Source organism: Monodelphis domestica, chromosome 2, assembly GCF_027887165.1.
Source record: "Monodelphis domestica isolate mMonDom1 chromosome 2, mMonDom1.pri, whole genome shotgun sequence".
NCBI lineage: Eukaryota > Metazoa > Chordata > Mammalia > Didelphimorphia > Didelphidae > Monodelphis > Monodelphis domestica.
In genome coordinates this window covers 49,833,419-49,854,590 of record NC_077228.1, presented here as the reverse complement: position 1 = coordinate 49,854,590, position 21,172 = coordinate 49,833,419, and the positions used below count along the sequence as shown (strand labels likewise).

At 34.8% G+C, this 21,172-nt stretch overlaps 1 protein-coding gene across 19 annotated transcripts in view; it reads left to right on the top strand.

Moving 5' to 3' along the window:
* The window catches only part of ADGRL2 (adhesion G protein-coupled receptor L2), an 894,229-nt gene extending 875,278 nt beyond the window's left edge, over positions 1–18,951 (top strand). For 10 of the 19 annotated variants that reach the window (XM_056815432.1, XM_056815435.1, XM_056815431.1 and 7 more), the window contains 6 exons: positions 4,429–4,520; positions 6,432–6,600; positions 9,767–9,895; positions 10,385–10,481; positions 12,648–12,776; positions 16,290–18,951. In XM_056815432.1, coding sequence (XP_056671410.1) covers positions 4,429–4,520; positions 6,432–6,600; positions 9,767–9,895; positions 10,385–10,481; positions 12,648–12,776; positions 16,290–17,044 — 1,371 coding nt within the window. In that variant the 3' untranslated portion in view covers positions 17,045–18,951. Of the gene's footprint in view, positions 1–4,428; positions 4,521–6,431; positions 6,601–9,766; positions 9,896–10,384; positions 10,482–12,647; positions 12,777–13,037; positions 13,120–15,484; positions 15,538–16,289 lie in introns of those variants that run through there. The other 9 variants (XM_056815438.1, XM_056815442.1, XM_056815437.1 and 6 more) reach the window with 3 other exon arrangements.
* The last annotated feature ends 2,221 nt before the right edge of the window (positions 18,952–21,172 follow it).

The window sequence follows — 21,172 nt, the reverse complement described above, 5'->3', positions numbered from 1 at the left end:
AACTCATGAATGATACACATGTTAATTTTGTGTTACATTTATTTGTATACAGATATCCCCCTGTTAGATAAGCTCCACAAAGGCAAGGACCATATTTATTAAATCTTTGAACCTTTGTAATGATTTTCATGGCTCCTTTCTCCTGTTCCATGCCCACTGGGTTAAACAGAACTATTTACATAATGAATGTTTAACTAAAAATGAATAAATATCACTTTTTAACTATGAATGTGAAGAATAATTCACTTTTCAATGCCTCTTATTTGTATTTCAAGTCCCACCTTCATGTTAATCATATTTATTGGATTACTTAGCTAAAATTAACTAAATTCAGCTTATATCTCTCTGTTAATTTTTGATTTACCACTTTAATTTTTCCCAGCCTGAGAAAATCCTGGCCTACAGTTCTAAATGTCCTATGAACATATCAGATAATGCACATCTCAGCTCTCTTAAGTTTTAATGTGGTTTTATCTACTTGAAATCTTATCCATTGTGGGCAAAAGCTCCTCTTCCACTGAGACATACACATTAATATACGTAGATATGGATGTAGATGAATATATCTAATCTGCCCTGGACTTGTTTTGTAACTTTAATATATCTCCTTTTTCTTTTTATCCTTCTCTACATCATTTGCCATTCTCAGATTGTGTTTTTCTGTAAGAGCTAGTTTTAGAAATTGTTTCCCTGACATCATCCTGACTAAAAGGGGCAAAGATCAGACAAGTAAAAGAAAGCATACTTTACATAAGATAATAATGTGTCATGGATCCAGTGGAGATATCAAAATACCATCCAACATTTTAAAATTTTTTGGTAAGAATGGAAAGAACATTGGTTCTAGTTTAAACCAAAAGACTCCGATTCAAATCTCACCTCTATCTGATATTACTAAATGTAATAAGCTAATCACTTAACTTCCCATGGCCTCAGTTACCCCAGCCATAAAATATGAGGATTAGATTAGATGATCTTTTAAAAGCTCTCCCATCTTTAAATCTATGATATTTATGGGGAAATCTCTTATTTATAGCTTCTTGCTTCTTTGACTCATTTTCCAAATAGAATAATCTTATTTCACCATATTTTCTGCAAGCATGTATTAATATATACTAGGGCCACTCATAAATCCTAAGGAAACCTTTGTTCAGTTTTCTTTACCTATCTATAGAATAACTTCATTTACTTCTTGAGTTCTAGTGCTATTCGCAATCTCATATAGTTCCTTATTTCCATTTTCCTAGAGGTTATTTTATTTTTTTCCCCCTCACTAACTTGTTTTTTAACTGTGAGAGGTTAGAGGGACAGAGTTAGGATGACTTGAGTTTACTCAGATGCTTCCTAGCACTTTGACTTTCAGCAGGCAAAACACTTAACTTCTTTCTGCCTCAGTTTACTCATTTGAAAAATGAGAATGATAATAACACCATCTAGGGTTGTTATGAGGATTGAATGAGTTAACACATATAGAGCTTGTTGTAGACCTAAAGAGATTTATACATATATATATATATATATATATATATATATGCCATTAACAATAATAATTTCCCTGAGTCATTTTTACATGTTTTGGTATTGATATCCATTTTCCCCCATAAGGACTATACATTTCTTACAGTGCATAACATCTAAAAATTTTCAGACAGAAACATGTTTTCTGTGAGATTTTAAAACCAGAATTATTATGCTGCTGATGCAAAGTTTATTACATATTGTTGTGGCTTAGTAATCTTTAAATAGTAACACTGCAGTTAATAAACCTTATGGTGAACCTACAAGTTGCAAGAAAACCTGGGGAGTGACATGAGAAGAGATCAGGATATTATTGAGCCCAGAGGCAGCCTGTCTGAAATCTTCAGACCAAAGCTTTGGGACATCTTGACATATGTTCACTGTAGTTCTAAAAGTGTTCAGAATCAGAAATATGGAACATAGGGTCAGCAGATAAAATAATATTCTTATTATCTAATGGATAAGGTTCTCCCCCCAAGAACCTCTTACCTTGTCTTAGTTACTTTTATCTCATTCTCAATCATGGTAGTTATTTTGAGGTATTAATACAGTGCCATAAGGCACAAGTTTTAAATTCCTATTTTATTTTTTTGAGCATAATGAAATCTTAAATGAAAAAATAACTGACTCAGGTTACATTTGGGGATGTGATAGTAGAAGTATACTCTCTCAGTTGTTTAAATCTCAGAAATTGCATTCGTTCGTTTTTAACCTCTCTTGGCATAACTCACTGGGGATAGCCTTCTGAGAAGGAGTTCAGAGGAATAAATATTTTAACAAAGCTGCTTTCAGAATAATCCAGTAATAAGGTTGCTGATTTTTTTTTCATTTTTTTTGGCACGGATAAATATCTAAGGAATTAATTTAACAAAAAAAAAACCCTTTTATTTAAGAACCTCTTTTGTCTTCAAGTAATTAACAGTGGATGGAATGCTGTCTGCAGACATATGCAAACTATTCCCATTAACCTCATTTTCTCTCTTCAGAGGGAGTTGTCTATCTAGGGGCAGTGCTATGGCACAGTTGTTAGAATGCTGGGAGAAAGACAGACAGAAAGAGAAACAGAGAATGCTCTTGGAGTGTTACTTTTACCCTCTTCCAGAATTAATGATTGGGCATACAGAATTTAAAGTTTTGACTTTATCCCAGTTTACTTAATCACAAAAATGGCATGGTAATAGTAAAAGTAATAAAGAGGCTTTTTCCTCTTGATGCAGTTATTGTGAAGATTATGCATCCAAACGTTATTAATCTTTATAACTAGTTTCCTATAATGATAACTTAAATCTTATTTCAAAAAATTTAAATCAGAATAAGCACCTAATAAATGTAAAATGGACTATGGATGTGTGTTTATATTCAACTGGGTATGTGTGTACCTATATATAAACGTATATATACATATATATGTATGTATGTATGTTTATGTTTAGCATAGTCACTTAAGCACCCCAGCTAACTCTGAGACTAAGTTAAAGAAGGGGTATTGGATTCCAATGATGGAGTGAATTTTCATTTTCATGATGTTTACTCACTAGACTTAGGTCCTCAATCTTTCACTCTTTCCAGTCCCTCAGTCATATGTGTGTGTGTGTGTGTGTGTGTGTGTGTGTGTGTGTGTGTGTGTGAGACAGACAGACAGAATATTATGTTCAAAGCTTCAATGTTAGGCTTCTTAACTTGTACTTGGAGATTTGAATTCTTCCTTTGCCTAGGTAGGATGAATCATTTATCAATTTAAAATATACATTTTGTTCTCATATAAAAATTTTTATAGGAGCAGCCAAGGTCTGAAAAGTAATAGAACTTCTTTTTTCTTTATAAAATAGTGAATTCTATTTGTGTCGCCTACCTTGCATAGTTATTCTTAGCATAATACCACATGGTAAACATTAAAGTATCATGTAGAGCTTTTTAAAGTTTACAAAGGATTGTCCAAAAAAAGAATAAAAGAGGGACCCTCACTTCCCTTTCCAGAGTCACTCCCCACCCTCAGCCAGTACCAAGAATCCCTGTCTCCATTCAAAGCTCAACTCAAGCCCCATGTCCTACTTTGAAGCCTTGGTTGACCTGCCCAGCATCTAGTTTCCAGCCACCTGATTAAATCCTCCCATGTCTTTGGTGTATAGTTAGTATTACATATGTACATATAAATATAACTAAATCTTAGCTTCTTTGGGGGAAAGAACCAATTCCTTTTTTCTTGAAATTACAAGCTTCTAGCATAGTATTTAGAAATATTGTGGACACTTAATAAATGACCAACTGGTTTTTTGAATTAAATTTTTCTCAATGTTCGTGTTTAATAGACTTTTATTTTCCCTGATGTCATGCACAGTGTTATGTCAAAGTTCAGTGGTCAGTGGCTTAAGGAATATTGGTTGACTTGAAATTATATAATATGAGAGGAAGTTATTATATCATATAATGTTATTTTATTACATAATATATTACTTTTTATAAATGTATGTATTTTGGACTACGTAGGCATCTTATCCTATGTATATGAGTGTGTTTATATACATATATGTGCGTGTTTTAATATATATATCTGATTACAGAAACATGCGTTTTATATTTATACATATAAATATATACATACATGTACATGCATAAATATAAAAATAGTGGACCATTGGATTTGGGATAGAATATTAGCTCATTAGGGATAGTTATTTTAGGGGCTTTTTTGTCTGTTATTGATATGTGCAGCCCATTTGTCATAATGCACACAGATTTTTCACGGTACAAGTACTATAAAATTGAACCAATAGTATTCCCAAGTATATGTGACATATGTGATCTCTACCCTTGCTTAATTCCTCGACCCCCTAAATATATCTGCCAGGTCTTCATTATCCAGCCCCTTGATCTGGAATATACTAATCTCATCCTTACCTTTTTTGACAGCTGAATATTATCTTCTTGGTGATCACTTTGTGCAAAATGGTGAAGCACTCCAACACTTTGAAACCCGACTCTAGCAGGTTGGAAAACATTAAGTAAGTGTTCTGTGTTTAAGTTGGAATACAAACGATAAACTCATGATGACTGGAGGAAGTGATCCAGCATTAGGAACATGGAACTTTGTCTCTTAAAAACAATAGATATGAATTAGACTCAAACCTTATGGGTCTGCTTGGGTTGCGCTGTTGCCGAGTCACAGGCATTGGTCAAAATTAGATAATAATTCCCTACCTTGAGCTAGAGCCAAGAGGAAAAAAAATTTTTTTTTCCAGTGGCTCCATGGAAATTCCATAGCACTGTGGTAATTTCATTTGCATTTAAAATGCAGTTCAAAATGATGTTCCTGTTTGCATGGCTGATATGATTATGTAGAGTTTGTTTTGTTAAATGACTTTTTGATTTAAGGATTCTAAGCAGTTTCCCCTCCTAATCCTGTTCTCCTAAGAGAATTGACTCTATTACTATTGTTAACTTGAAGATTATCTGTTGTTTTCATGCTAATTAAACAAATGTTTACTTTATCTCAATGATGAATTAAAAAAAAATCAGCAATATCCCTCTCAAAGGGGGGGGCAACAGTGTTATGTAATTAACAAGACATTGATAGCTGTTGCTTCATTAAATCATCTTATAGAAGCATTTGAAGAATATTATTTCAAATGAGAGGCTTTTAATTTAAAGTCTGTGAAGGTATAACTGAAGTTGAATATCAGGGTTGTGGAAAAGACTCATTTTTTAAAAATGTTTTTTTTAAATTTTTTTTAAATGGCAGATCTCTAGTAAGGGTAACATTTAAAACTTAGATGTCTCAGATAGGTTAGTATCAGCTTCATTGCATGTTGCATGGTAAGAGAGAGAGCTAATCTTTAGCATCTCTCTCTTTTCTTCCTTTTCCTCTTTCTGTCTTCTCATCCACACCAGTAATTACCGTGTTTGTGATGGCTACTATAATACGGACTTACCTGGGTAAGGTAGAACCCTACATTAACAAATTTATGGCATGAATTATATTTTTGCAAACTCGGACAATATCATGAATTACCCTTACTTTAATAATTAGTTTGGAAATATCTAATTTGCTATAGTATTTTTTTAACTATTATATGCCTTTATTTTTTTAAACTGCTTGCCTCTGCATTTTGAATTTCTTAATTTGACTGATTTATATAAATATATAAATGCTTTCTTATTAATTTCTATTTCAATTCTGTCTAATAATTTTGTTTCTCTTTTCTGCTTATAATGCTTTCTAGCTATGAAGATAATAAGCCATTTATCAAGTAAGATCATTAGTTAGCAATGGAATGCACTGACTTAAAATTCCCCTCATTCCGTCCTGTTCTCTCTAATTCCTTTCTCCTTCAACTATTCATGATGAAATCTCTCTAAAATATTTTATTTCATGGTCGTACGCATTTTTTTTTCTTTTTGGTCACATTTCAGCCCAGCTTCCTCATATTATAGTTCTAAACTCTAGGTTCACTTAAGCTTAGTTGAACAGAGTCCCAAGTTTAGGTGCTAGGCGTTTATCTGCCATATAACCTCCTCTCTGTATGTGTTACATTATTCAGTGTCCTCTGAAAGCACCACCGATAAAACATATAGGGCCAAGAATTCTCAATTTCTTTTTACTGAAATTGTATTTTTAAAACAATTTGGTCCTTTGGGTTTTTTTTTTAACATCTTTGTGTTTAAAATACTTTTGACATCTTGTTCATTCTGGAAATTACGAACTGCTGATGCGGCTCTCATGGGAGGCTGAAGTTCTTAATCACTGAAAGGTTAAAGCTAAAGACTTGTTGAATTTGAATGTGAACATAGAGAAAGACAACTGCAACTACTGAAATTAATGTGAATATTCAAATGTGCACGGGTATTTGCTGCCAGGCCTGTTTGAAAAAACAACAACAACAACAGCAACAAAAAACCCTGTTCTCCTCTTTCAGGTCCTGGGTCCTTGGTGCTTTCGCCCTTCTGTGTCTTCTTGGCCTCACCTGGTCATTTGGACTGCTTTTCATCAATGAGGAGACCGTCGTGATGGCTTATCTCTTCACCGTATTTAATGCCTTCCAGGGAGTGTTCATTTTCATCTTTCATTGTGCCCTTCAGAAGAAAGTAAGCAATGGGAAAATGCATGAGAACTCTGTTGATGTGACCATCCCCCTTGATGGAAGGGAAGTAGACATGCAAGATGAAATTTAAGTTAGAGAGCCATAACATTTGTGGATTAAAATAGTTTCCTTGCGTTTTATCCCTGTTTTATTGTTGTTCAGTCATTCAGTCATTTCTGACCCTTTGTGACCCCATTTGGGGTTTTCTTGGCAAAGACACTGGCATGGTTTGCCATTTCCTTCTCCAGTTCATTTTACAGATCAGGAACTGAGGCAAACAGGGTTAAATGACTGGTTTTGTGTCATGCTACTATGTGTCTGAGGCCAGATTTGACCTCAGAAAGATGAGTTTTCTTGACTCCAGTTCTGGCGCTCTATCCATTGCATCCTATATCTGTCCCCTTATTATTGTTGAAAGTATATAAATATTTGGGAAATTTAGGTACCTTACATGTAAAATGACTTTATGAACCAAGACATATTAAAGGAAAGTGTTGACCTGAAGTACCTAAACTTGTTTAGTTTCAATATAATTGGTTTTCCTTGATATTTTATGTTTTTAAAAGCATTCTAAGAAAAGTTCCAAGGGCTTCACCAGCCTGCTAAAGGGGTCTAAGAGATAGAAAAGGCCGAAAACACTTTCTTAAAGGAGATATATGAAAAGAAAAGCCAGCACTGTTATAGAGTGAATTAATTCAGAAACATGAAAGAGAAAGGCTATGTGCGAAGAGAGAAGGGACCTGACTGCAGCAAGGACACCACCTATTAAAAACACCAGATAGACAAATCAAGTCATCATTCATCTTTTTCTCTGTCTTGGCCACTTGTCCAGGATCAGAAAACCAACAATATCCTACTTCTTCACGTCTTATTTTCTTCTGATTTCATGTTAAGTGGAGTCAGCAAAAATGATTCAAAAATACAGTCAAGGATGAAAAACCTTAATCTGTGGTGAGGAGATGTAAACTTGTAAGAATAGCCGAGCTGTTATTTAAGGTTGAAAAGTTTCCATGCCTTTCACTGGCTATCACCCTGTCCCTGCCTGCATAACTAATGCAGTCTTTTTATTCTGTTATTACTAGTTGGTCACTAAATTGAACAGAGAAATAGAATTGTGAAAGTGAAAACTATTATGTTTTCAGTCCTGACAAGATGATAGTGTTGTTACTTCCATCAGTTTTGAACAAGCTATAATTTAGAGCTAATGACAGTGGATTGTGCAATGCTGACAGATAATGTACATTCACAACAATATAAGCATTAGGCAAAACCAACCCTGGAGGGTATTATTTGGGCAAAATACCATTGTGGTTGCTATTGTCCTGGTTAGAGAGCAGTTTGGAGCGGTTAATACCTATTAATGCTCAGAAATTCTTCTTGAGGTGTCCTGGGTGATAAATAACACGAAACTTTAAGCCTTTACATTTTCCACAAGGTTAGTCTTGTTATAATTAACTTTGGTTTTTAGAAGCCTTCTCTAATAATCAGAGCTCCAATTATGGGTATATGTGCCTTGCAGTCACTCTTCTTTGCTGTTCATTTGCATAGTGCAAGACCTGACAGGAAGTTCTGTTTTAGGGTGATGGAACTATTTATGTGTTGTGTTTTCATATAAGTGTGGTGGCAAAGCTTTGTTGATAAAATGAGTAAAATAATTTATGGTTTTCAAAGAAGAATGTGCTAGGAACACAAACAAAATTTATTAATGTGTAATATGGTATTAGAATATTCTTTCTATAGTGTATTTGAAAATTTACCCATAAATCTTTTTTTTTTTAATTTTCACACTCCTACCAGGATGACTTCTTATGAATCTGGTATAAAGTGACTATGAGACCCATAGTTCTTTTTTGCTTTAATGATTTGAAAACAAGTAATTGTTATGATGATAATAAGTATAATTAAATACAACTGAGGATGAAAAGACAAGAGGTCACTACTTTAACTTTTTTGCCAGGTTTTAATGTTAAAAACTTCAGACATAATAAATGAATGAACATGTAGCCTTATAAGAAAATAGTTGTTTTTTTTTAAACATCTTGTTGACCTACTTCATCTGCCTCTTATGTTGAAGACTTCAAAACACAATTATTAAGAGCTGTGGCTTGTGCCTGGAAGTCATTCTTTTATTTAACAATGAAATATATGACTCCCCCAAACTAGTTTTGATATACCATACCACATCCATTCAAATGTTGTTTGGGCAGTGATCTCTCTTTAAATTCCTAACCCACGGTTCTAGGAGTGGCCACTTTAATCACCAGTCCTTATAGATTTTTACATAATAAAGTTTAGCATTAATTTCCCTTTGGAGCCTAATGACAGTCTGATCACTTCATTCATATAAGCTTTGGGAGAGGAGGGAGATTGCGTGATTGCTCCCCTTTAGCATGACTATATATTGTATTAATCATTTTTTTTTGGTTGTGTGCTAATGAGAATAGGCATTTTTACATTTCTGCACTAAACATTAAAGCTGGTAATGGCAAAAACTGAGGAAATCATTCTAGTCTAATTGCTGGCAAATTGACCAAAGTATGTACTTTCTTTATTCTTGCACCAGAGTAGTTTTAACATTAAAAAGAGGAGGTTACATGCAAAGCTATGCTACACATTAGATATAGAGCAAGGAGATTTATTTATAGAGTAAGAGAATAGAAAGCTTTAAATGACTGAATTACTGGTTTGTTAAATGTATCCGAAAAGGGGAACCCCTAGGTTTGAACTAGTTTCATAAATGAACAGTTTATTATGTTGCCTGGTACTGAGGCTATATTAACATTGAATATAGTTAATATTCATAACAGAAGATTTTTTTTCCTGAAGAGGTTTTCTATACTCATCATCTTGAAGAAAATCAAATGTATTTTGGATTAAAATTTATATTAAATATTTGCATGTATGTAGGCCTTGTCTCCACCATCATGATGTAAGCTCCTTGAGGAAAGGATCCCTGAAGAAATTGATTATCTTGTATATATCTCGTTATTTAGATGTTATTTCCTTAGAATGTAATCTCCTTGATGGAAGAGATAATTTTTTAAAATTTGTTTTGTTTTTAATTTATTTATATCATCATCATTTATCCCAGTGCTTGGCACATAGTCAACACTTTGTCAATGTTTGTTTGACTGGCACTGAGATCATTTTTGCCATTTGTTCAACTGCAGGTACGTAAGGAGTATGGCAAGTGTTTTCGACATTCATATTGCTGTGGTGGGCTACCAACTGAGAGTCCCCACAGTTCAGTGAAGGCATCAACCACAAGAACTAGCGCCCGATATTCCTCTGGCACACAGGTAACAAAGAGTTTGACAGCATCTTTTAATTAACCTTATTTATAGCAAGCCTACTGAGACATGTTCTGTTCAGATGCACTAATTGTCTTCTCATTATAATGATCTAGATGGCAAATACATGGAGGGTTTTTTTCCTTCTGTTTTGGGTGTGTGTGTTTTAAACATTTCTTTAAGATTTAAAAAAATTTTTTTTTTACTGATACAAACACCAATTTCCTATTAGTATGACAGTAGGTTAAGACAAAGAAACTGCAGTGTCTCTCATCCAGTTGGAAATCAGTAGCTTAAGTTCCTTACAACATAGAATATCAACCTTCTTACATTTGAACTCAGAAGCAACATACATGTTTCATAGTGGCAACAGATAATCCCCAAAGGATCAAGATGAGGGAAAAACTGATGTGTGTTCCTAGTGGGGCTGAGCTCAAGCAAACAATCTACATGTAACCTAAAACATAACATCTCTGTCTTCTTGCTTTCTATCAACAGAGTCGTATAAGAAGGATGTGGAATGACACTGTGAGAAAACAGTCAGAATCTTCCTTTATCTCAGGTGACATCAATAGCACTTCAACGCTTAATCAAGGTCAGTTACTGGGAATGGTTTCGATTTGAGGAGAGTGCAATTTTGTAGTACTTGTCAGTTTAAAAGAATCTTGTCTTGGAATCTTATAAACAATTTTTTTTCTTTTAAGAACAATTTTCATGTTTCATAAGAAGATTTAAAAATCCCGTTAGGCAACTGATTTCACTACATAAGATTCATTCAGCCCCTTTGATGGAAAGCACACTTAAACAATTTCCATCAATAATTTAAATTGAAAGCAAGTGCATAATTCCTAACTGTTAAAAACATATTAATGAGACCAGTGATGAAACAAATATATCATTGAGAACATGAGTTCAAATGACGTTTTCCCAGTGAAATCAAATTGACATCCTCTCTAACCAAGAGACATTTATAAAAGTTTTCCTCCTGAAATATTGATGTAATTAGCATAATTACTCTTCCCACTAAACAATGTCAACTTTTACAATGACAATTCTAATTAGTGAAGTTCTTATTATTTGAACATTTCTTTCAAAAAGCCAAAACTTAAATGTTATCAACAGAGCTGCAGTAAATCCTCTCTGATATGGGATAAAATTAAAGTACACAAGACAGGGCAAGAAAATATTTTTTTCCTGTTTGAGTTGGTATTTCTGCTTTCGTCTGGTTTGCAACTTTAGGAAATTATGGCATAAATCAATCTAATTGTTACTTAAATTAAGCCACTATCAAATAAGATTAGCATAATCTGTCAATAAAGGAATTCTCTGCTGAACTCTAAACATTTCTCCTATCTAGAATAAAATAACTCTAGTAGGATAAAGGCATAAATATTTAAAATATAATATCTTTTTTGCTTTTGCCTGAATGAAAGCCTAATAAATTTAAATTTAGTATGAAATTTCAGATGACATTTTCACTCTCTTTGGACATGTAAAGTATCCAGGTAATATCAATTTTGCTGCAGTACAGTGCATCTGAAAACAACCCAAGTTGTATATTATCTTAATGAGGTGCCCAGACCAAAGTAAAGAAGAAGAGACATGAATATAATTTTTGTCACTCTACTGTCAAGTCTATCCATTAATTGTTGGGGGACAGGGGGAGGGGGGGAGGACTAAGACCAACTGGAAGTCAGTCATAGTTTGAAGGCAGTTAAGCTAGCCATGTTCCAAACATGTGCCTGAGAAAGTACTTGGAAGGTTTGTAAATGGTGAATTAAAATGAGTAGGATCTATGTTTATTGTGCTTGCTAATGTTTTATTTAATCAGTCAAAGTACCTATCTGAAAGAGAATGAGGTATTCAGGTATTTATTTTTGCAGAAATGTCAGCATGAGCCTCCTAGCCTGATTGCCTATATGGGAATGGTCTAATCCATCCAAACAGAAGCACTGAGGCTTGTTTCTCTGCATGCGTGCTTGGGCTCATACTAAGAGAGGCTTTTCGCAGAGTATGTCCTTCCTTATCCTTGTTGGTAGACGTTGGTTTTCCTCTTCCCTTTTGCCTGAGTTTGTATTAACACAGATGTTTTCATAAGGGATAAACTCCACACCTGTAAATTCATAAAGTTTGAAAATTCCCCTTTTGGGACCTCACTGGTTAAAGTTTTTAATATTAAGCAGTAACATCTTGAAACATGGCGTTGATCCCTCCGCATTCAATTGCCGTTCTTGTTTAACTGGGGCTTTGTCTAAATTAGTAAATGTCGTTCTCCGCAGGTGTTTGCTTTGGGGATTTAGAAAGCACCTGTGGATTGCCAAGCAGACCCTCTCCCTTTCTCCTTCAAATTACTAGTTCAAATACAATGTGGAAGTCCCTGAAGAATGTCATTTGACAACTTAACCCAGAAAGACGTGGTGCAGCGTTTATACCACGCTTGCATTGAGTGATGCCAGCCTTGGGCACAGGACCCACCTCTTACACTTACTCGATTTTTGACGATAAACAAATCATTTAAAACTTCTTCAACTCCGTTTTTCCAGCCTTAAATGAGGACACAAATGTCTCTAGGACCTACTCCTGGGGTTATTGTTACATGAGCTGATGTGCGTCAAGCGCTTTGCCAACTTCCAAGTGCTAGATATTTAAAAATATATATATTGATTGTTACTTATCAGTACAGAAAAAAAATGCTTTAATGAAGCTCTCTGGCCAAAATAAGAGAACTGATGTATTTTTTTTTTCTGTTTCTTTGCTTTAGGGATGACTGGCAATTACCTACTAACAAACCCTCTTCTTCGACCCCACGGCACTAACAATCCCTATAACACATTGCTCGCTGAAACAGTTGTATGTAATGCCCCTTCTGCTCCTGTATTTAACTCACCAGGTGTGCTTATACTTACTGAATAAACCTAGTTTTTGTTTTCTTTTTTTTTTGGCTCCTAAACAAAAACGTCCTTTCTTGCTATTTTCCCCCCTTTCTGAGATAGAAACTCAAGTTTTCATATCCTTAGAATGCATTCTGAATTTTTCAATTTTGAGAAACATTATGGTATTGCCTGTGCCAGGCTGCTAAAACTGCACTATATTATAGTAATGCCTGAGACATAGGAATATTTACCAATCCTTATCCATGTTTTTAACACAGGTGGCATAAATCTTAATATACTATTACAGGACTGACATCACATGGTCCGAGAGCCCATCTTCAAGATATATATCACTTAGAGGTATCATGTCTATGTAATATAAGGTTCAGTTGACTCTTAAAGCTTGCTGAGAAATCTGCTTATGGAGCTGAGTAGATGAGAAAGGCAATTTGGATGCCTGGGTGTGGGAAACCACATCTAGCATTGAGTTTATACAAACTATAGTATAGTGCAGCTTTATGTTAGTTTTGTTGCTGTTTTGTTGATGTTGATGTTATTATCGTTTTCCTTAGGAAAACGTTTTGGTGTTTTTTTTTCTTTTTTTTTTGCCAAAAATTAATATTAGAATAGTTTAGATGAGCAGTACTTGGGGTGGAGGTGGGACGGGCTGGGGTTGTCACTAACTCACCTGTTATTACTGTGTTTTCCAGTAATTGCTTTCTTTTCTAACTTTTAAAATAAATCGTAACTTTAATGTGTCTGTTTAGTTAGGCTTTGTGAAAGTTACAATGTTATTTGCCACTAGTATAATGTAATCTTGAATCAAGCCTAATATTTGCGGATGTAGAAAACACAAAACTTTGTTTCCGTTTTTTCTTTCAAGTCGCTTTTTTAACTTAACTGCAGTTTCTATTTTCATTCTCTTGTTTTCTTACTTTCCTTACGCTTTCCTCTAGCAACCTACAGAGAGACAAGTATGGGAGTAAAACTTAACTTTGCCTATCAAATGTAAATTTTTTCAGCATGATTTTTAATGGGCACAATTAAAACATAACTAGCAGTCATGAAGTAGACTCAGCGGGCAAGTGGTTCACAATTTGCAACTCAAAATTGATCCCAAATTCTAACAGTACTACTGTACTGTACTGCCTTTTTCTTGATAATAAAAGGTCTGTAGCAAATGCTGATGATAATTGAGGATATTCAATGCTGAAATAATTTGCTGCTTAAAACTGAAGTACCGTCAAGCAAAAAATACTTAATAATTTACTTATCATTTCTACATTCCCACAGTAATCTTGCTACAGGCTATGGAAAAGACTTCAAGTGAATTACCTGAACTCGGGCAGAAAATGTTGCCTCTGCAAAACCAGTCAAAATGTGCTTAAATCTGCAGTATATCATAGAAAATACCTCCTGTATGATCCAGCTTAATATTGTATCTATTAGCAGAGATGAAAAGAAAAAAAGTATAAAAAGAAAAGGCCTCCTTAGAGGAAATGAATATCAGCATGTGATCCATGGGTCACTCATCACTTACAAATGCCACATACTTTTGTATTGGTAAATCTTTTTTTTTTTTTAGAAAAAAAAAAGTAATTTAAAGGATATGTGACATTTCAAAACTGTGGAAATCTACTAATCAAAATTAAAAATGGGCAGTCTAGCTGCCTGAACTCACCTTGTTTAATTTATTATATATGGATCATGCAATTATGGAGAATCATTTGTAAATTTGTCTAATATTGTCATTAGACTGTAGTATTCTAGTCATGTTAATTAAGATCAAAAGAAACAGAATTCCTTTCTTCTCCCTGGTCTTCTATTAACAATGGAAAGACTTTTGATGAATGAAATGATGAGTTTTCTAGGATAATCTGCAGCTTTAAGGGTAGAGAGAGGGCAAACAAAAATTACCTAATTTTTCTTTATCAATTAAAAATATTTCTTATACTCCTCCAAGCCTTGCATATAATGCAGCAGCCTCTCACAGTGGTCAGTTTCATTCCAATAACATCACTTCATTTTTTTTTTCCAGACATACGTAGCCAAGTGATTTTCTAGGAATTGACATAACAATAACCTAGGTTCCATGGTGCAGACCTTTCAGTTTATTCCAAAAAAAATTATAAATAATTTTTTTTCCATTTCTTTGCCTGGGAAGCACTGTGATGTCTTAGTTTACATGTTTATGTGTCTGTAGAAGATAAAACTCGTATCCAATAAGAGCATGTTGCCATAATTTTTCTTTTTTCCCTCTTAAACCTCTTTTCATATCTTCAGCAAACTTATCCAATGTCATTCTTTCAGAAGCTAAAGTTAGCCAAGGCTGACAACCTTCTCCCATTCCACAGCTGATATTTATTCTTTGGTTTAATTTCTGTGACCCATACTTACAGAAATTCCTAACATTTCTGCATCTGACCTCCATGCCCATGGTATCTGTGGGCCTTACTCTTAATTGCCTGTGCTGGCTCATTCAGTGCTGTCACTGTGACTGATGCGGACTGCAGGGCTGCAGGCGAACCTTGACCTTTAGAAGCCTGAGGCCATTACTGGTAGAGAGAATATTAGTGCAAAAAAAAAAATTACATTAAGTGGAAAAAAAAGGCTGCTTTTGCTGGTAATTTAATTTGCTGAACCCTTGCTCTGACTAAGTTGCTGAGAAGCTTAGAAATTCTTCATCATGTTACAATAAATCATTTTACTTTCTTTTATATATCAGCTACTCTTAGGCCAGATAGCCTGAGCAGACAGACATGATGTGAGTTGTCCAAAGTGAGTCATTCCACCTGCTGTCTATCGTGTTGTTGGATGGTGCTTGTGGGCCCTGGTCCCATTAGTGTGAGAGATGGCTGTCCTTGTTTAACATGAATTCTTTGTATTTGTCCATTTTTTTTCATTCTTTCCTTTATCTCATCTCCAGACAATAAAAGGAAATGTTAGAAACATCGTTAAAGTAGTTGCTTGCAAGTTATGTGGGTTTATGTTGTACATTTGCCTTTGGTTTTTTTGTATGTGACTTATTCCTTTTTGATTTAGTGTTGTTTAGGACAAATCCTGTCAATTTTATTTTTAGAAACCATGGTGTTGTACTGAAAAACGTAAATGTCACAAAAGAATTGCTTTGCATTACATATGCAAGGGCATGGAGTGAAGGGTTCCTTGGGAAAGATCCAAGAATTGACACAGAAATTTAACAACTCGTTGTTTCCCCTCAAATTGACCAACTTAAGATTCCATTCCATTCCCACCCCCGCCTCCCCTGGGAAATCAGTGATTATTACTCCGTAACACCTTTTTCCTATCGCATAAGGGGTACAACGTAGGTTTCCAATGGGAAATGCTGGAAAACTTGCCACTTCTCAAGCATTGGCTTCTAAATATAACTTTGTCCTGAACTACATTAAAAAGTCTTGTACAAAAAAAATAATAATAAGTAAATAAATTAAAAAAATAAAAAAAGAAGACCTTGCCCGGGAACGGGGGAACAGCGTCGCTTAACCCCGCATCTCCCTTTTCTCTTGCAGGACATTCACTGAACAATGCCAGGGATACAAGTGCTATGGATACTCTACCGCTAAATGGTAACTTCAACAACAGCTACTCACTGCGTAACGGGGACTACAGTGAAAGCGTGCACGTTGTAGACTGCGGACTCAGCCTGAATGACACTGCTTTTGAGAAAATGATCATTTCCGAATTGGTGCACAACAACCTGCGGGGCGGCGGCAAGAACCACAACCTGGAGCGCGCGCTGCCCGCCAAGCCCGCCATCGGAGGCAGCAGCAGTGAAGATGACGCGATCGTCGCCGACGCCTCATCTTTAATGCATAGCGATAACCCGGGACTCGAGCTGCACCACCGGGAACTCGAGGCGCCTCTCATTCCTCAACGGACTCACTCGCTTCTGTACCAACCGCAGAAGAAAGTCAAGACCGAAGGAACTGACAGCTACGTCTCGCAGCTGACAGCGGACACGGAGGACCACCTGCAGTCCCCCAACAGAGACTCTCTTTACACAAGCATGCCCAACCTTAGAGACTCTCCCTATCCCGAGAGCAGCCCCGACGTGGAAGAGGACCTGTCTCCCTCCCGGAGGAGCGAGAACGAGGACATTTACTACAAAAGCATGCCAAATCTGGGGGCTGGCCATCAGCTCCAAATGTACTACCAGATCAGCAGGGGGAACAGCGACGGCTATATTATCCCCATTAACAAAGAGGGATGTATCCCAGAAGGAGATGTTAGGGAAGGACAAATGCAACTAGTAACGAGTCTTTAGTAGTGTAGCAAAAAAAAAAAAATTCTTAAGGGCCACATGCAAGTATTTAAAAGAAAAAAAGAAAAAAGAAAGGAAAAAAAAGACTATCGGCCCGCCGTCCACCTCCCTCCAATCTGCTTGAAGAGACAACCTCTGTTGACCTGTGGTTCTCCCGGTGAGAGAGAAAGAGAGAGAGATGACTGGACCTTGCAGTTCTGTGAATTTTTATATAACAAACAAAAAAAAAATAAAAAAAAAACTTTGTATATACACAGAGTATACTAAAATGAATTATTTGTTACAAAGAAAAGAGATACCAACAAGGTATTTTAAAAAGATTTCTTCTGCTGCTGAGTTCATAGAAATTGCGAAAGAAGCGAATCAAATCTCCCCAGCCATTTTACTGCAGCAATCTCTGAACTAACTTTGTAAATATGGCTGCACCATTTTTGAGGGCCTGCATTGTATTATATACAAGGCGTAGGCTTTAAAATCCTGTGGGACAAATTTACTGTACCTTACTGTTTCTGACGAGACTTGGAAAAGCAGGAGAGAGATTCTGCATTTGCGTGCAGTCCACTGCAAATCTTTTCCATTAAGGCAAAGATTGAAAACATGTCTAACCACTAGCAATCAAGCCACAGGCCTTATTTCATATATTTCCTCAACTGTACAATGAACTGTTCTCATGAGAAAAAAAAAAGGCTAAAGAAATTATATTTTGTTCTATTGCTAGGGTAAAATAAAATACATTTGTGTCCAACTGAAATATAATTGTCATTAAAATAATTTTAAAGAGTTTGGAGAAAATATTGTGAAAAGCTCTTGGTTGCACATATGTTATAAAATGTTTTTCTTACACTTTGTCATAGTAGTATGTTTAAAAAAAAGACAAGTTCTACTCATTTTCACTTATTTTCCACTGTAAACAGTGTTCTGCTTTGACAAGTTAGTCTTTATTCTTACATTTAAATTTCTTATTGCCAAAAGAACATATTTTATGGGGAGAAATCTCTTTGAAGCCAGTTATGCCATGCCTTGCACAAATTTGGTGAAATCTAGGGAAAAAAAAAAGATTGTATGTCATTCCTCTGTTCATTCTTGCACAGGGGGCAAAGAGGGCACTGGACACTTCTCACAAACTTTCTAGTGAACAAAAAAGGTGCCTGTCCTTTTTTTAAAAAAATAAAATAAAACATAAATATTACTCTTCCATATTCCTTCTGCCTATATTTAGTAATTAATTTATTTTATGATAAAGTTCTAATGAAATGTAAATTGTTTTAGCAAACTTCTGCTTTTCTTTTCATCCCTTTGTGTAACATGTTAATAATGAGCCCGTCACTAATATCCAATGTAAAGTTTAACACCTGTTTGACAGTAAATAAATGTGAATTTTTTCAAGTAGTTAATGTGCATTATTATATATCATATAGAATTGGCATTAATTAACACACTGGCCTATTTTTTTAAAGTCCTTGATTGAGTAGTACTCTCATTCATGAATTTCCCAATATCAGTAAAATGTCATGATTTCAGCTGCTTATGTGGTATCTAGAAAGTTAAGTGTATTTCTGTTCTACTCCTCACTACAAATGACTCAAATCAACTCTATTTGGGAAAAAAATGACTCCAAGCACTTGCATTTACATAACTGTTGTTCATTTTTTATTTTTGTTTTTGCTTTTTTTAAAACTGGACTCAGTACCAATACTTAAAAGATGAAAGGTTACAAACTCTACATTTGGCTGCCTGTAATTGTCATTCTTAAAATAAAAAATTATCAGCAATGGAGAAGAGGAATTCTTAAAACTTTTAAAGTCTCAGCACTCTGTGGGTGCGGTTTTGCTATGATGGAAACAATGTCATTCAGAAGTTCAACAATTATATAATTGAATCTCAGCAATAAAGGTTTTTCCTGACTAACACTGTGAGCATTTAGACTGAATTCCTCTCAAACTAAGTGATTTCTCTGTAGCCCTTCCACCAACTTGGAAACCAATTATATCTGCATCATAAGATCTGCCTTAGGCGTTTAAAAAGAGTAAATGAGAAGGTGAGAGGCAATGTGGCATATTAAAGAGCAAATTGTTTGGGAGTCAGCAAGACCTGGGTTCAAGAATGACATTTTAACACATACTGTCTATCTGGTAATTATGGACTGGACCAATCCTAGCCTCCAGGGCCCTATGCAACCCTTTAAGACTGTGATAATGTGCCACAATTCCCCATGTATTTACTAGAGGGAGTTTCATCCCAAAGTTCTCTCTATTAAGGAATAATTTGGAATTATTTCTATATTCATATATATTTATTAATGTATACTTATGAATATATAATAAATCTGAACAATTCTGTGACCCACAAAACATGCCAAAAGATCCCCCCAAAATGAGAAAATATGAAGTATGTACATATATATATATATATATCTACATGTAGATATATCTTGGTAGGCATTCATATATGCTGGAGTATTCTAAGTGAATACATTTAATAAGATAGAATTCATTTTATAAAAAGGGAAAATTGTGTTATTGCTAATTATATCGATGCCTCAAAAGAATTGGACACAAAACAGAAGCTGAAGAATCATTTCATATTTAGTGTTCCTGTTTGGATTTGTCATTTCCACTTCTCAAAACAATGAATATTTTTTTCCATGTCAATTTCATTTGTAGGCTTCCTGCTGTGTTATTTTTTTCTTAAATAGTTAACAAAGGTCATATAATTACATGGCTAAACATTTTCATTCTTTTTTTAAAAATGTGTTTTGTTTTTCTTTTACTTTCGTAGCCTGGGGCTATCACAATGTCATACTGTTTTCCATCAGCTCTTGAAAGCTAACCAGGGTCAGACTGGGTCAGTAATAAATTAAGAGAACTACAAGAAGAAAAAAAAAGTTTTTCAAGAAACAGTTTTGATTATTCAATTGGCAAGGATTTTTTCCCCTGTTAACTCAAAGCATGTCATGAAAAGCTACTATACTACTTGATTTTGCTACCTCTTAGATGGGATTTAGTATTGCTTGTAAGAATAAAAATAATTCACATTTAGCTGCATTAAGGTATACATGTCACTTTCTTCAAAATGTCCCTGTAACCCAATAGTCGCTAAGGACACATTGGTGTAGAGCTGTAGGAAAAAAAAAATAGCAATCTGCATGTCTTAATAGTAACAAGCAGGAACACTACCCACATTTATAAAAGTGGTGGGACCTCAGCATAGTTTCAAATAATATGAGAGTTTTAACAAATTTCCCCCTAAGTTCTAACAAGGAAGAGTTTCTTCAGCACAAAATTGTTGACATACTGGCTATTTTTCAATATTGATTTAGTTCCAGTTGGCATCCCATTTGCAATTTGATCTCTCTGGTCTTAAAAAAGATAATCCCCACATCCTGGGATCTGTTATGCCATTATGTCCATGCTACTCTTTTAAAATAGTATTATGTTTATCCAAGGACAGTATTGGTGGGAAAACAATAATAAATGTTTGTCCTATTAGTAGCCCCACAATTCAACTTAGAACGCTGTCCTGGTTAAAAGGGGGAAATGATGAATTTTGCTTTATTTTGTACTCTCTGTAAACTCCCAGCTTAAATTGTTTTTTTTTTTAAATCTTTGTATTGTTCCTTCCCCTCTGTTAGATGAAGAGAGGTCTTCATCTCAAACAGTTGTATTCCACATTTGAAAATGTAGAAAATTTTTCCAATGGATTACTTGAATATGTATGTCAACCCTAATGCTTAGCCCAATTGAGTATTATGTACTCCTAATGGAATCGAAAGATAGTTTTCTCTGATGTTATAGTTTTCATAAAACATTTATTGTGTGTCTGTATAGGGCAAAATTGCAATTAAAATATGTAAGGACCAAAACCAGAAAGCTTTTGAACATTGTGAACTAAGCGTCGGAAAAATGGGGTATTCTAGCAGTGGTTTATGGGCTATTATTCCAAACAATTCTGTTTTATAAAGGAAAAGCAATTTTTCTTAGATCTCTTTTGACCTTTTTCCCTCTCCCCACCTCCACAAAACCCTCTTAAAACTTGTTAATGGTTTTTACATCTAGGGAAAAAAATACTTCCTGGGCAAAGCCTTTTGTTTAAAATTTCATTTGAATACGAGATGTTACTGTAGTTACTAGA